This window comes from Podarcis liolepis (genome assembly GCF_965112155.1).
Source record: "Podarcis liolepis genome assembly, chromosome: 9".
Classification (NCBI taxonomy): domain Eukaryota; kingdom Metazoa; phylum Chordata; class Lepidosauria; order Squamata; family Lacertidae; genus Podarcis; species Podarcis liolepis.
In genome coordinates this window covers 61,097,664-61,114,146 of record NC_139564.1, presented here as the reverse complement: position 1 = coordinate 61,114,146, position 16,483 = coordinate 61,097,664, and the positions used below count along the sequence as shown (strand labels likewise).

The window sequence follows — 16,483 nt, the reverse complement described above, 5'->3', positions numbered from 1 at the left end:
ATATGTTCAAAAGAGAGAATCACGACAAAATTTCTTTTTCTTTTTTTTAAATTATATTTTATTAATTTTCCATACATTCATACCACATTACAATTTCTATTAAATTTTCCAATTTTTACTTCCTTCGGCTTCTCTGCCAATCATCCAAATTCTAACTTCTTTAATTACGCATTTCCAAATTTTGCTATTGCCTTTATACCTAGCCCCCACTTCTATTTTGCCTTTTTACAATATTTCTTATGCTGTTACAGAGCTTCTCTAAATGCCACTAGCGTTATTCCATTATCACTTATACATTCCCAGTATTCAACTAATTTTCCCCAGTCCTCGATGAACTTTTGATCTCGTAGATATTTGATCTTCCCAGTCAGTTTATCAAGTTCTGCATAGTCCATCAGCTTCATTCTCCACTCCTCCAACGTTGGTATTTGTTCTTGTTTCCACTTCTGGGCCAGTAATATTCTTGCCGCTGTTACTGCATATTGGAAAAGTTTATGGTCCTTTCTATTTATTTCATTACCGACAATTCCTAAAAGAAAAGCCTCTGGTTTCTTAACAAATGTATATTTCAACACTTTTTCAGCTCATTATATATCAACTCCCAGAAACTTTTCACTTTCTTACATTCCCACCACATATGACAAAATGTACCATCTTTTTCTTTACATTTCCAACACCTCTTACATGTTTTGTACATTTTTGCAAGTTTTACTGGTGTAATATACCATCTATATATCATTTTCATAACATTTTCCTTTAATGCAGTACATGCAGTAAATTTAATACTTTCATTCCATAGTTTTATCCAGTCGTTAAATTGTATAATATACAATTTAACGACAAAATTTCATTCCACATTTTGCAGGTGTAAAAAAGCTCAAGGACATGGAATATCTTGGAACAGTAGCCAGTATGTGCCTTAATTCTGACTACGCTGCTGCACGTTTTGAGGGTAAAGTTCAGTTGCATATGGTAAGTATATTAGGCAGCCTGAACTCCCAAGAGTCGCATGAACTGCTATAATAGAGCTGGACGAGAAACTCCTAATTATGTAATCTTCTGTGATGCATTTGATCTAGATAACCAGTTAATTTCCAGTCTAATTTAGCAGCTGGTTACTGGAGAACAAGAAGAAGCTAAATGCACCACTGAGATTAGTTGCAGGCAACTGAAAGGCAAAAAGTTTTGGATAATTACATAGTTAATAGAGTTGGTGTGAAAAGTCCTCTTGAGATTCGGGGTGGCTAGTGGAGATTTATGACTCATTAAAGGGGGAAAGGATGAGGCTGAGATTGATATAGTATGCAGCTAGCTTCTTTAATTTTAGATTATGAGCTGCTGAAACCTGTTCACTTTTTATTGCTGATAAAATAACCTTCGGTTTGCTGTTTTATTTTAGATAGAAAGTGAACGCTCCAATACCCAGGAAGAACGGGAAACTAGACTCTTCCCAGATACAGATGATAAAAATAAAATTTTGTGCCATGCTTTAACCAATGATTTCCTCATCTATGGTACTGATGTAAGTATTTGTCTGTTTCAAACTGTGGATGCCATCTTTGTAGTATAAAATGTTAATTATTAAGAATACCAGTTTCATTTTGTGCATGTACATTCCATGACACTTCTTGGTTCTATTCCACATTCTCTTACGAATAACCAAAGCAAGTGAGACATAATGGGAGGAAAGGGGGGGGGGCAAAAGAAAGAAGCAAAATTCATGCCCCCTTTCCCCTTTCTGTGGCCGCATCCCTCTGTCATTCATCTTCTCTGATCGCATTCTCCCCTCTTGAAAGAAGCCGCTTGGTGTCCTGCCTTTTCAGCAAACTTAGTGGTCTCTTTCAACAGGTGGCCACCTCCTTCCTTTTAGCTAGCAACAAGTAGGAGAGGGGAAAGAGGAGTTTTGTAACCTTTCCTTTTCACGCTTGATCCTTTTCAGCAGTGAAGGGTCAGACAGCCCCACCTCTCACTGCTGAGAGAATCCTCAATACAGTGGTACCTTGGGTTAAGAACTTAATTTGTTCTGGAGGTCTGTTCTTAACCTGAAACGGTTCTTAACCTGAAGCACCACTTTAGCTAATGGGGCCTCCTGCTGCCACTGCACCACCACTGCACAATTTCTTTTTTCATCCTGAAGCAAAATACGTAACCCTAGGTAATATTTCTGTGTTAGCAGAGTCTCAGGAGCCCAGTTATGCCACCCCTTGCCTGCAGAGCCGGCAGCCTCTCACCCCTTTTCAAACACCCTCCCTTGTGGAGTGTTCCCTCAGCCTCCTCTCCCCTTGGGAGTCCTCTGGGCAGCCACTGCAGCCATCTCTGGTTTCTGAGCTGCTCCCCTGCCCCAAAGATAGGTGCTTCTTTCACACTACCCCACAGGGGCCTGGGAAGAGGATGCCTCCAGCCTTAGTGGCCCAACGGAGACTGGCCAAAGGTGAATGTGAGGATAGTACCTTAGCTTGGGAGGCAGCAGTGTCAGCAGTGGGCACTGCTGGGCCTGCAAGGCAGAAAGGCTCCCCTTCAGCACCGGGTTCTCAGGTACCAGGCAGGCCTTTCACACAGCAAGCACAAGAAAGGCCAGTGCAGCGCCTGCCTGCCTGCCCAGCCTCCTCCTTGTCTGTCCATTCACAACAGCAAGGGTTGGCTGGTGGCTGGGATTCTTCACCTGCTTGCTTGCTTGCTTGCTTGTTGCTTGCTTATTCCAAGGCTGCCTCAGCTCCTAGCAACAGGCACCCACTGGCCAGGCCCAGAGGCACCATTCGTGTGGGAAACTTGTAGCCAGGACGGTTGCAGCAAATAGCTGTGCAGGTGGCAGAGACACAAGAGGGGACCAGAGGAGGGAGGAAAGAAAAGAGGGACAAAGGCCAGTGTTCCCTGCGGCACCCCGACTATCCTTCAAGGCACCCCAGGGTGCCATGGCACACTGGTTAAAACCCCTGAGCTAGAGGATAGGGGACTCCTTGGTCTGGGTGAGTGAAAATATGTTTTTTGTAGGGAAGTAGTAGAAGGAGAGAGACGCGGGTGGTGCTGTGGGTTAAACCACAGAGCCTAGGACTTGCTGATCAGAAGGTCAGCGGTTCAAATCCCCGCGACGGGGTGAGCTCCCGTTGCTCGGTCCCTGCTCCTGCCAACCTAGCAGTTCGAAAGCACGTCAAAGCGCAAGTAGATAAATAGGTACCGCTCCGGTGGGAAGGTAAGCGGCCTTTCTGTGTGCTGCTCTGGTTCGCCAGAAGCGGCTTGGTTATGCTAGCCACATGATCCGGAAGCTGTACGCTGGCTCCCTCGGCCAATAAAGTGAGATGAGCGCCGCAACCCCAGAGTCAGCCATGACTGGACCTAATGGTCTGGTTCCTTTACCTTTTAGTAGAAGGAGGGAAGACTCTGAGTTGGTCCACCCAGCCAATATAATTGTTCCACCCTTCAGTCCTTGCACCTTATTATCACCATCTGTCATTGGTATTCCTCAGTGGCATATGGAAAGTGTTCCTCTGCAATAATTGTCCAGATCTGATTTGAGAGTTGGTTGTTCCAAATGCCACTCCCTAATATGTTTCTTCAAGGGTAGGGACTCCCTACCTTTTTCCTGCAGTGGAGGAGGGAATCCTCGGATGGGTGGACCCTCTGACTCGCTCCACTAGGCAGGGCCATGCAAATTAAGCAAATCTTGCCTCACTGCATAGTAGAGTGACACCCCCCACCCAAGACTGGCCAACCTAGCTACCTGTGCAGGTTTACTTTGTCTTCCACTGATCCCCTGAGAGGTCTTAATCCACACAATTCTTGTCGGTGGAGAGATAAGAGAGAAAAGGTTCTGAGGGGGAAAGTTTTGGCTTGGCCGTGGCTCAGAATCCCTTGAGGGCTCCCAGCCTGATTTTCTCTGCAAACTCTTGGAAGCATAAGGTGTCAGGGGGAGAAGCTGCCCAAGGCGATGGGCCTGTCTACCCAACGAGAGCAGCTACCCTCAGTTTCAATGAGGAGCTTGTAATTAATTGTTCCTTTGTCGGTTCTCAAGCCAAAAATGTTTTGCTGGTCTGGTTGTCTGGATCACCTACTTCAGCTGCAAATGCATTAGTTTTTCAGGCTCTAATGCTAGTATTATGGCTCTTATTTTGTTGGTTGTTAGACTGGTGCTATTCAGTATTTCTACATTGAAGATTGGCAGTTTGTGAATGAGTACCGCCATTCCGTCAGTGTGAGAAACATCTTCCCAGATCCCAATGGGTCTAGATTAGTTTTCATTGATGACAAAAGTGATGGATTTGTTTACTGTCCGGTAAGTCATTTATTCCATTCCTAATTTATAGGTTGCAGTCTACTTATTTCTCCCTTACAGACTTTTGCTTCCCCCCCCCTCATTTTTAGTCCACCCATCTTCTAAAGATAGGTACTTAGTGTAAATAGGTTTATTCTGTTTTATTTTCAAAAATCTGTAAGGTCATTGGGATGAGAAACTGACATGCTAGATGCCAGAAAGTAGGCATTTGAACCAGGTCTCTCCGGTCTAAGTACAACACGGTGGTCTATTGAACTATGCCAGTGCTCTCCTGTAGATTGTGAAATTGATTGTGGGCTTTGTTACCCAAAACCACACACATTTTGAACTGCTTTAGTTGTCATGGGGGGCTTCCACTGTTCATGTCCATTACTATTGTTCTCTGATTATGCTTTACCTGCTTTAAATATCACTAAACCCCTGGCCTGCCCTGAGACTAGGTTCAGAGGCAATTCTATCCTGTCATGGCTAGTAACAATCAGATAGCATGTAATCCTTTTATCTGCCCCACTTCCCATTCCCTTCACTGTCCCTCCTCACAGGTCTCTAATGAAGCCGACAAGATGGGGGGAAGCCTTGCCAACTCCACTTTGCTTTTTTTATTGCCAATTTTTAAAATTGACTTTCCAATATAAACCCAATTACACAAATTAGTTCAAAATTAATACAATTTTGTTAAGAGGCTTCCCATGCACCATTCTTGATGGATCTTTATGATCTAATATTACTTTTTTCAAATTCTTACTTATTTCTATTACATTCCATTTTTCAAAATTATCACATGATTAACAGCTGCACTCTTTGTTATTTTTATTTTTGTTACTATATTATTTAACTTCCAGAAAAAGGCTTCAAGTGAGGAACCATAGCTTTTTCGTTTTCATCCTGCGTGCGTCCAAAAGTCAGTTGTTGATCCTCTTGGCCTTAGATGTCTCTCTGGTGTTTTCCCTTTTCCTGCGGCATTTGGGGCTATCTCCATACACTGTTGTTGTATTCCAGCCTGGTTGGGGCAGAGCTGCAACTTCAAGGTTAAACCCTCGTCTTTCTCCGGCTCAGCTCCTTCCCATAATACTCAAGCAGTTCCAAATCGACAACCTCTTTCACTGGCACCAAATCAACAAGTTCCAGAAATTCACCAGCTGAGAAGGGAGGGGAAAGGTGGCACCATTCCACTATCAACATCCAAAAAGCCCTCACACTGCTTTCCTTGCACGGCTACAATAGCATCTTCCTTTTTTCTTTTCTTTTTTTAAAGGTTATATTTCAAACTCTCCATTATCTTTCAGTCTTTTTTTAGATAGGCGCTTAACTCCCAGCGACATCCTTCCAAACAAAACAAGCAGGATCTTCTGCCGCCCCCCTTACTCCTCTCAAGCCACATGCAGCTTTACATTTTCTTTTAAATCTCAGTGTTACATCGTACATCAAACCATCTTCACTTGTATATCTTAAAATTCAATCTTAGAGGGTTGCCGAACCATAAATATAAAAACTTCCATAAAATATAGCAGAGTACCCCCTTCTCCATCCATCTCTAGCACAAGATAGAATCTTCTCCAATTTCAAATTTCAGTTCCATGCAGCTGATTGTCCGTAGTTATAATGTCTGTCTCCTCTGGTGTTATGCCTATTCTTAATGCCAATTAGAACCCAATTATAAGGAGAACCTCTGCATCCAATGGCGATTTGGGGGGTTTTGCATCAAGCAAAGTGCAGTGAGCCATTAGGACCCATGGTCACCTGTACCTCCCATGCCCCGAGAGGTTTATAGGAGATGGTTTAACCCCTCCATCCCCCTTTTTCCCCAGCCTGTGCCTTTTTCCAATGTTGAGAGACCCATCGCCAAGGCGTGGGACAAGAACCAGAAGCCCACTTTGCTTTTATTTTAAATTGCATTGTTTGTATGAGCACCAGTGCCTGCCTGCCTGCCCTTTTGGGTGTGTGGGTATGTCAGGTCAGGTCGAGGGGACCATATGAAAGTGACAAGACTTTTCCCTTACCTTCTCTGTTTCACTGAATAGAGTGAAGGAAATGACTGTGGCAGAGGTGCTCATATTGCTAGAAAAGAGAGGAATTGAGTAAGAGAGCTGTGCCTTTTAATAGTAACCAAACCATATCCAATTTCAGCACTTTTTATTGCTTTTTTAAGATGTCCATATTTCTATTGAATTGTGACCAAAGGAATGGGGGGGGGGGTTGGATCTGTAAGTTCAGGTTATTCTCTGATCCCCATTGCAAACACCTTGGATTGCAGCTGTTGATATGGGAATGGGGTTCACCTGACTCTTTTAAAATGGTAGTGTAAATCCAAAATTAATTAGATCTCATTAACATTTTTATTTAGAAATTAATTTTGCACTGCTGCCTTTTGTAGGTAACTGATATTGCCTTTGAGATCCCAAGTTTCCAGCCAACCATCAAGGGTATTCTGTGGGAAAATTGGCCAATGGACAAAGGTGTCTTTGTTGCTTACGATGACGACAAAATATACACATACATTTTTCACAAGGATACTATACAAGGTAGGGTAAAGTTGCATTATTATTCCAACAGTGTACATTTTGCAGAGCAGCTGAAAGAAAGCCCCTAGAAGCTTACAATATAAAATAGATGATTGGTGAAGGAAAGGCATAACAAAACACAGAATGAATGGATTAATGGAATTTTAGGTTGGTTGTGTAGTTCAGTAGTGCTCAATATTTATTTCGTACCCTTGTGGGAATTTGGTTCTCTAGGACAATGAACAACAGTAGAACTTCTGGTGTTAGGTTATTTCAATGGGCTTTATTCTCAAGTGACTGTACGTCAGATTACAACAATGATGGAGTATAAGAGCCAGATAAGCCACAAGCTAGGCTGTGCCAGTTAGGCTGTGCCAGTTAATCTGATTTTCCTTTTAAATACATGGTCATAACTGCTAGGAACAAAATTCCAGAAAGTAGAAATTCTAAGCTAGCTATGGCTAAGCCGCTGCTTTCGTTGTGTAATCCTTTTTTTTGGCTGTGCGGGATATATTTTCCCATATGTTCACGTTGTAGCACAATACTTTAGTGTTTATGTCAAGCTGGTTTTATTTGCTTGTTTGACACTCGTATGTTCAAGGAACATTTGTTTTCTGGTATAGATCTGGCATTGTAAATATAGGGGGTGGGGAACCCTACCCCACACATTCAGCCCTAGCTGGTATGAGCCAGCACTACTTCAGGTGCAGTGGAGAAGCTGCCACTCTCTGCTTCCCTGCTCCCTTGTTAGGATTTCTCTGTTAGTCATTCATCAGTAACTAAGAGGGTTTTTAAAAAAAGATTTTATCTTTATTTAGCAAGCAAGAGCTAATGTTCTTTTGATGGGCAAGTTCAATAATTTGTTTTCATTTGTAATGTAGGGTCCAAGGTAATTTTGGCCGGAGACACCAAAGTTCCTTATTCTCACAAGCCATTGCTACTATATAACGGAGAATTAACTTGTCAGACTCAAAGTGGGAAAACCAACAGTATCTTCCTTAGTACGCATGGCTTCCTTGGCCCATTGAATGACTTGGAATGTAATGAGCTGAAACAAGTGCTTATCCAGACTTTAATACTAAAAAGGTAAGCTTCCTTTCAATTCCAGTACACCATCGATACACAAACATCCAAGACCTGACCATGCTAATTGTAGTTGTTGCCTTTGTTTTGTTAACATTTTTGCATAGGTTTTCTGAGGCTTGGGGGGTGTGCAAACTTCTGAATGATCATCCAAGTTGGAACAACCTTGCCAGAGCTTGCTTACACCACATGGAGTTGGAGTTTGCGACACGTGTTTACCGGACAATCAGAAATGTGGGAATGGTCATGTCGCTAGAGCAAATAAAGGTAAAATATACACATTTAAATGTTACAGTCTGTTTGTTTGTTTGTTTGTTTGTTTGTTTGTTTGTTTGTCCATTTTACTTAGTTGCTGTGTGGGATTATTCTAGTCCATGGGCTGATACCTCAGAGCATAAGCTTGGGCAGAAGAACATGACTTCAGACCAAGTGCAAAGTATGATGTCAAAATCATTAGCAGATGAATCTGGTAATAAAAACAACCCTGGTAAGAGGATAAAAGAGCTTCCGCTCCATACCTGGCAAAGTTCAAAAGCTTTCAAAATATTTTTAAGTCAGCTATGTCAAGCACGGGTGGCACTGTGGGTAAAAGCCTCAGCGCCTAGGGCTTGCCGATCGAAAGGTCGGCGGTTCGAATCCCCGCGGTGGGGTGCGCTCCCATTGCTCGGTCCCAGCGCCTGCCAAGCTAGCAGTTCGAAAGCACCTCCGGGTGCAAGTAGATAAATAGGGACCGCTTACCAGCGGGAAGGTAAACGGTGTTCCGTGTGCTGCGCTGGTTCGCCAGATGCAGCTTGTCACGCTGGCCACGTGACCTGGAAGTGTCTGCGGACAGCGCTGGCCCCCGGCCTCTTGAGTGAGATGAGCGCACAACCCTAGAGTCTGGCAAGACTGGCCCAAACGGGCAGGGGTACCTTTACCTTTTTATGTCAATAAAATACAGTATTCTGATCTGATAACTTCTTGAATTCATGAGGACTCTTATTCCACATGGATCCTCACGTTTTAAGTTCTCCTTTCCACAGTCCCTGCCTAGGACTTTTCATTCCTTTGTGTATGAGCTGGGGCAGATGAAGCTCTTTTCCTCGAGTCTTTTCTGACTTCCATATGCTATAGCAATGCATCTCTGGCAGCTTGTCTAATGTTAATCCAATATAATAGGGACTTCACACATGTCTGTGATTTGTTTTTCAGGGCATAGAAGACCACAACCTTCTAGCGGGGCATCTTGCCATGTATACAAATAACTTTAATTTGGCTCAGGATTTATATTTGGCGTCGTCTTGCCCAATTGCCGCACTTGAGGTAATAAATTGAGCCACCTAATATTTAATCAGATGGGGCAGGGGATCATAATCTTTTCCATTTAAATCAATACTTCTTTTGATAATAGATGAGGAGAGATCTGCAGCACTGGGATAATGCACTTCAGCTAGCTAAACGTTTGGCACCAGATAACATCCCCTTATTATCGAAGGAGTATGCTGTGCAGCTGGAATTCACGTATGTTCTCTCTTAAAAACCTATCAAATCTAGCTTTTGTCATAAGCCAACGGTAGAAAACTATTACTGGCTTGCGTGGTGTTGGAAAACAAAGTTTGGAAGCAATTGAGAAAGGGCAAGGTAGTTAGTGTAGCTCAGGCTGGGGTTTGATATGGGGATACTGGCTGCTGTTCATGTACTTTGTAGAAGAGAAGTCTGGAAAGTTAAAACCCCTTATCAAGCAGCCAGGTCACTATAGAACGGTGTAGGGCCAATGTACTGCAGACATTTTGGACTACAACTTTCATCATCCCTCGGGCTGGGATGTTGTTTGGACGGTTCTGTTGGATGGGGGTTATTGCGGCTGGCTTTTTGTATCTTTATTTTAGGTCGTCTTGTGATTTATGTGAAAATTGTTCAGTTTGGTTATTTAAAAAAAAACACGTTTGTTTTTACTGTTTTTGACTACTTTTTGACCACTACTTTTGTAGTTAAATATTTTTTTCATGTTGCAAGCAACCTTGGGCATGGGAAGGCGGCATACCAATAAAATTATGACCATTGGCCTTGCTGACTGGGACTGATGGGAATTGTAGTCCTCAACTGGGCACCGTGTTGGTTACACCTGCTCAAGTTGATCTCTTTAAACAATTAAAAAAGGTTGGGTTGAGAAAAATTAAAAGTTCTGGGAATCCATGCTGAGGTGCAAGGAGCCAGCAACTTCTACCAGCATCTATCTGTAAGCTAAACCAGAAAAGGGGTTGGGTCATGGTACCTTAAGGAAGACCTAACAGCTGGGGGGGTGGGCTTCCAATACAGGCAATTGTTTGGTTGGCTCCACCCTTGCTGCTCCTATCAGCAAACAGCACACAGCTCGACACAGTCCTCTTTATGACTTTTAGGTGTCACTTCTACTGATATTGGACTTCACACTCATAAAGCCATCTATCTGGAAGTCCCCTAAGAATCCCTTCAGTGTCTCATTCATGTCATAATATATCACTCTATGTCAATATACGTATAATACAATCTGACTTTTTATTTTAGGGGTGATTATGTGAATGCTTTGGCCCATTATGAGAAAGGGATTACAGGCGATAGTAAGGTAACGCTCTATTGTTGGTGATGACATTATGGTGGACTTTCACCCATGTAGTTAATTATTTTAATGATTTACTTTAAAATATTATTTTAAAGCACTGTAAATATTTATTTGGCTGAGGCTGACCTTGGATTAGAAATGCATTTTGTCACTTGAGCCGCAAAATATAAAAGCAGGAGATTGCTGTTGAAATAGTCGCTTTACAAACCCCTGATTCTTCATTTACCACAATTTTGGCACAAGAATAGAGTGGTTTGTTTCGCTCACTTAATTAGATAAATATTTGCTTTGTATTTATATTATTTTAAAGGGTAACTGGTAGGACAGTTGATCTGAGAGAACTCTTGTTATAAGGGAGTGCATTATTTTATCTTCTGTGGATGTGTTTGAAAACTGGTATGGTGCATCTTAACTATTTTTTGCAAATGGCAATATTATAAACAAAAATAGTTAACTAGTCTAAATAGGAAGAAAACCCTTCTATTTTATAACTTTTCCCTTCAATACTTCCAGAATAATGGTTGCTGCATTTTCAAACTCTTTATTTTCTTCAAGCATGTGTATTTTCCCCATATTTTTTATTGGTGCATGTTTATGCTGTACTCCTTGTTGCCAGTTCCAAGAGCATGATGAGGCCTGCCTAGCTGGAGTCGCCCAAATGTCCATTCGCATGGGTGACATTCGCCGGGGTGTTAACCAAGCCATCAAACATCCGAGCAGAATGTTGAAGAGAGACTGCGGAGCTATTCTGGAGAGCATGAAGGTAGCTAGTGCTTTGAATACAGAAAGGAAAAGATTCACAGTACGAGTTTGCATGCTTTAGACTAACTTTTGTTTCCCTGTTTGTTTTATAGCAATTTTCAGAAGCTGCCCAGCTCTATGAAAAAGGGCAGTATTATGACAAAGCAGCATCGGTATATATCCGGTGCAAAAACTGGTAAGCACTGGTGTTGCATTCCTTTAAAATTACAGCACAAGGACAGGGAACCTGTGGCCTTTCACATGGAGTTAGATTCCAGCTCCCATCAGCCCCAGCCTGCATGAACAATTGTCTGGGCAAATGTGTCGCTAGCTCAGTTGGTTAGAGCATGGTGCTGATGACACCAAGGTTGCAGGTTTGATCCCTGCATTGCAGGGGGTTAACCTAGATGATCCTCAGAGTCCCTTCCAACTCAACATTTCTAGGATTCTCTTGCTTTCCCTAACCGGTCCTCACTTTATTTAGTCACTTTTCTAGCTTTTTGAGATTTCACTCAATTCCCAAGTGTATTATCTCAGCTGTTAAGAGCTTGAAACTTTGCTTTTTAAGAAGAAAGAAATGTAAAATTCTTGGGAAGCTGAATTACCACATTCTGCACTTTTTCTACACTTCACCAGCATCACAACATGCTGATCCAAAATAGCTCTTCTGTGAACTGAAGGGCTGAGTTTTAGCAGAATCTTCACTTATGGAACAAGCAGGGGAGCTGATTTCCACCAGTTCCCCCTTCCCCATGGAACCTGCTCCACTTCTAATTCAGCTCTGAAGGTCCTCTGACCCCCTGGACCAAAGAGGAGATTGGGGGTGGTGTACACAAGGCTACAAGGGGAAGGAGGAATCAGCAAAATACCATCTTCCCTCCATTCTGTGAATGAGTGGTCTGTGGATGGAGTTTTGTTCACAGAACCCTGTGATAAATGTTGTTGCTTAGTTGTTTAGTCATGTCCGACTCTTCGTGACCCCATGGACCAGAGTACGCCAGGCACTCCTGTCTTCCACTGCCTCCCGCACTTTGGTCAAACTCATGCTGGTGGCTTCGAGAACACTGTCCAACCATCTCGTCCTCTGTCGTCCCCTTCTCCTTGTGTCCTTTCCCAACATCAGGGTCTTTTCCAGGGAGTCTTCTCTTCTCATGAGGTGGCCAAAGTACTGGAGCCTCAGCTTCACAATCTGTCCTTCCAGTGAGCACTCAGGGCTGATTTCCTTCAGAATGGAGAGGTTTGATCTTCTTGCAGTCCATGGGACTCTCAAGAGTCTCCTCCAGCACCATAATTCAAAAGCATCAATTCTTCGGCGATCAGCCTGTGATAAATAAGATACCCAATTACCCTAGTTTGAAGCAGTGCCCTATGTTCGTCAGTTATCTTAATTCTTGGTATGATGGGATTGGAGCAGGGGGTGGGGTGAGAGAAAGCAATTAAAATAATGTGTGTGTGTGAAATTACAGTTATAAAATAGAACTGTTTCTGTTGTCCAGGGCAAAGGTTGGTGAGCTTCTCCCTCACGTATCTTCTCAAAAGATACATCTTCAATATGCCAAAGCAAAGGAGGCAGACGGCAGGTATATATATTCCTTTCTGCAGTCAAATCTGATGTGACAGTCGTACTTACATTGGAGTTCGGGGCGGGTTGCTCTGCCAAGTTCAGCAGAACTTGGATCAGAGTAAGTGTGGGAAGGGTAGCAGCCGAACATTGAAACATTTGAGGATTGAAAATTAATTTTACCTACTTATTGCTGTTATTTCTGTCCTGCTTTCTGGGATACAAGTCCACAATAAACAACGTTATTAAAAACTCATCATGAGCCTTCCCAAGGCAGCTGATGGTATAGCAGTCCTCCAGTGGGGAGGGAATAATCCAGCCAGAGCAGACTGAGGTGGTATTCGCCAGCCTCCCGCTCTCACCTGGAATCCCTTCCACAGGACAGCTAATGGAAGAAAGGCCCTCTTTTTTCTGCTGAAGTTTTTAAATCAATTACCAATGTGATACAACATATTGCTTTTCCTTTAAGGAACAACCAAACAAAAAACTTGTTTCCAGAATTAATATTGTCTCTTGTTTTTATCCTTTACAAGAGCAGAGGGAAAAGAGTTTGTTCTCCACCCTCCATCTCCTTTATTTCAGATTTGCTAACCTCTGCTAGCAACTTAGCATCTATAGAGAGAGCATGAAATCACTGCCCCCTTCCTCATTATTGTTCAGTTCATCTGGACTTTGCATGTGATTAAATTTTATATAGCAAAACTTAAGCAACAATAATTTGTTTAGTCCATAAAGGGTGTGCTAATTTGAAAGTTATTATTTCTTGTTAGAAGGAATTGGCATCTTTAATAGCCCCCCCCCCATCAAATATGGGAAGGTAGAATACAGAATATTTCTTACCACAGTTTTTAAAAAGCCTTTAAACCTGGATACTCACCAATAGTGGTTGTTCCTAGTTTTTTTTTAAGATGGATTTTATTTGACAACTGGTTTCGATTGAGAGAAAAAGTGTTATAGTCTAGCTCTACATGGGGATATTTGCTGTTGCTAGGTACAAACTGGAAGAAAACTCATCTTTAAATTTTGTCAGAGTCAGATTTGAGACAAGACACTTATAAACAGAATAGCATCAAAATTAATTAAAAAGTTCTGGGAACCATTTGGCTCCATGAGTCTCTGTGGTAAGAGTTAATAGTATCTGATATAAGGTACCTACATTGCATGGGGTTGTTTCCAGACTTAGTCACACTTAAAGTAAACTCACTGAAATCAATGGGCTTTTAAATAATAATAATAATAATAATAATAATAATAATAATAATAATAACAATAACAATCAATTAATCATCAATAATTAATAATTAGTCATGATCCAACCTATATTGCATAAATTGGTTACCAGATACCAGCAAAGGAATAATTTATCCTTATTTAGTAAAGTGTTTTTAAATGAGTAACAGCCCGTAGCCCTGGGAATTTTGAGGACTGAACCTGAAGTGTCTATGATAATCTCTCTTTCTAGATACAAAGAAGCCGTCTTGGCCTACGCAAATGCCAAGCAGTGGGACAGCGTCATCCGGCTATATTTGGATCACCTTAATAACCCAGAGAAGGCTGTTAGCATTGTCAGGGAGACGCAGTCACTTGAGGGAGCCAAGATGGTAGCCAGGTAACTGCAGCTATAGTAACTAGTTTTCAGACTTTTAACAGAGTTCTAACTCTGTAGAATTGGTCAGATTATATATGTGCAAAACCCAATCTCTACAATTTGCTTTTAAAATATTTTGTTTGACTCTATTCAAATGAGAGAGGCTAAAAAAAACATTTTTAAAAACAATAATAGAAAAGAGCCCCTAGCTTTTGGAAAAAGTTTTTTTTAAAAAAAATCCATTTCAAACAATTCTGATGGAGAATCTGAGCTTTAAGAGTATAAATTCATTTTGACATGTACCAACCCCATTTAACTTTTATTTTAATGTTTGCTTTCTAGTTGTAGTAACAAAAGCAAAAGCAAACTTGTACTGATTCCATGATACGATTTTATGTACATCTTTATATGCAATTTACATGGATTTTGTTTTGTTCTCTTTTGATGTTGTCTAAGACTAAATTCAGGAATAGAAAAGAGCATATGGAATATTTTTTTCATAATTTTTTTTCTGAAAGTGCCAGATACAATTTTGTATCTAGTTTTCCTGCAGAAATACATTTCATGACTAATTTGATCTCTCCAAATGGAGTATTTTACCTTCCACCCCAAATCAGAGATGGAGAACCTGGGCCTTTCAGCTGTGAGTGGGCTCCCAGTTCCCATCAGGCCCAACCAGCATGACCAGTGATCAGGAACAATGAGAGTTGTAGTCCAGTAACATTTGGAGCTCAGCATCCCTGCCTTAAATGAAGCACCAGAGAACGCGACAGCAAGGGGTTGAGAAGGACCCTTCCAGTTATAGGAGCCTGGAGGTGTTCCATAATTCAACCTCGTTTGTACAGAGCCACCAGCGTGGCTGCAAACTTAAAATCTAAGGATCTGGAGTTGCCTAGTCGACCTTATCCATCATACTTGCCTTCTGAGACATTGCCAACCATATGTATGTATCCTCGGCATGTTTCAGGTTAGTGTAGCCTGGGTGGGAGATTAAGTGGAACATGATTGCAGAGTGGGAGGTCTTTTTCCCCCTCTTGCATGCAGCTAGTAATAGTGATTGAGCTGCTCGTGTTCTTCAACATCAACTTCGTTGGACTGGTCATGTTGTTTGGATGCCTGATTATCATCTTCCAAACCAGCTGCTCTACTCTGAACTTAAAAATGGAAAGTGTAATGCTGGTGGTCCACAAAAGAGGTTTAAAGACTCTCTCAAGGAAAATCTTAAAAAATGTAGCATAAACACCAACAATTGGGAAACACTGGCCTGCGAGCGCTCCAGTTGGAGAACAGCCTTTACCAAAGGTATCATGGGCTTTGAAGACACTCGAACTCAGAACGAAAGGGAGAAGCATGCTAAGAGGAAGGCACACTTGCCAAACCCTCACCATGATCAACTCCTGCCTGGAAACCTATGTCCCCGCTGTGGATCCAGAATTGGCCTCCACAGTCACTTAATGAACTCACTGTTAAGATTGTGTTCATGGAAGACAATCTTACTCGGCTATGAGTGATCACCAAATAAAGAAGACGACTATTTTGGGGGGCTGAATAGGAACCAACTCATGCGACTCTGCTTTCCTGACTCCTAATGAGCTTGCAGGCATACAGAATCTCTGCACCTGCCCTCATCATAGCATTGGTGGGAGCAAGATCATGCCCTTGGCTTTTAAAATAGTATGGAAGCCTATGAACAAGGCCTGTCTTATTTTGTTAAAGCATTGTACAGCATGTAGTGTTTTTTAAATGTGTTATTAATAAATAATAATGATATAGTAGGCTCAGAGATACGATTGTTGAAAATCTGCCCTGAAGAGTAAGCTTAAGGCAGCTTACAACTGGTTATGGGTGTAATGAGAAATGCTGCTTCAGTGTTAAAAATACTGTGGATGCTCCTGCAAATCATTACATGGATTTCATGGATTCTGTTCATTATACTTTAAAATAGTATAACAGATTTGTTAATTTGGTTTAGATTCTTTCTGCAATTGGGTGACTACGGGTCTGCCATCCAGTTTTTGGTGATGTCCAAGTGTAACAACGAAGCTTTCTCGCTGGCCCAGCAGCACAATAAGATGGAGATCTATGCTGATATAATTAGTGAGTATTGCATCCTCTTGGATACTGTTTACCACTGGAAAAACACTGCCAGTGCAATCCT

The 16,483-nt window shown here is 41.8% G+C and overlaps 1 protein-coding gene and 1 long non-coding RNA gene across 5 annotated transcripts in view; both read left to right on the top strand.

Moving 5' to 3' along the window:
* The window catches only part of LOC310686438, a 425,293-nt gene that overhangs the window by 245,644 nt on the left and 163,166 nt on the right, over positions 1-16,483 (top strand). The window lies entirely within an intron of this gene.
* WDR19 (WD repeat domain 19) overlaps positions 1-16,483 on the top strand; it is a 37,978-nt gene that overhangs the window by 10,216 nt on the left and 11,279 nt on the right. For all 4 annotated transcript variants that reach the window (XM_083459745.1, XM_083459744.1, XM_083459747.1 and 1 more), the window contains 14 exons: positions 866-972; positions 1,400-1,522; positions 4,121-4,270; positions 6,645-6,792; positions 7,653-7,857; positions 7,962-8,121; positions 9,046-9,156; positions 9,245-9,354; positions 10,381-10,438; positions 11,052-11,198; positions 11,290-11,372; positions 12,673-12,756; positions 14,200-14,346; positions 16,298-16,422. In XM_083459745.1, the coding sequence (XP_083315871.1) occupies positions 866-972; positions 1,400-1,522; positions 4,121-4,270; positions 6,645-6,792; positions 7,653-7,857; positions 7,962-8,121; positions 9,046-9,156; positions 9,245-9,354; positions 10,381-10,438; positions 11,052-11,198; positions 11,290-11,372; positions 12,673-12,756; positions 14,200-14,346; positions 16,298-16,422 (1,758 nt within the window). The remainder of the gene's footprint in view (positions 1-865; positions 973-1,399; positions 1,523-4,120; positions 4,271-6,644; positions 6,793-7,652; positions 7,858-7,961; positions 8,122-9,045; positions 9,157-9,244; positions 9,355-10,380; positions 10,439-11,051; positions 11,199-11,289; positions 11,373-12,672; positions 12,757-14,199; positions 14,347-16,297; positions 16,423-16,483) is intronic.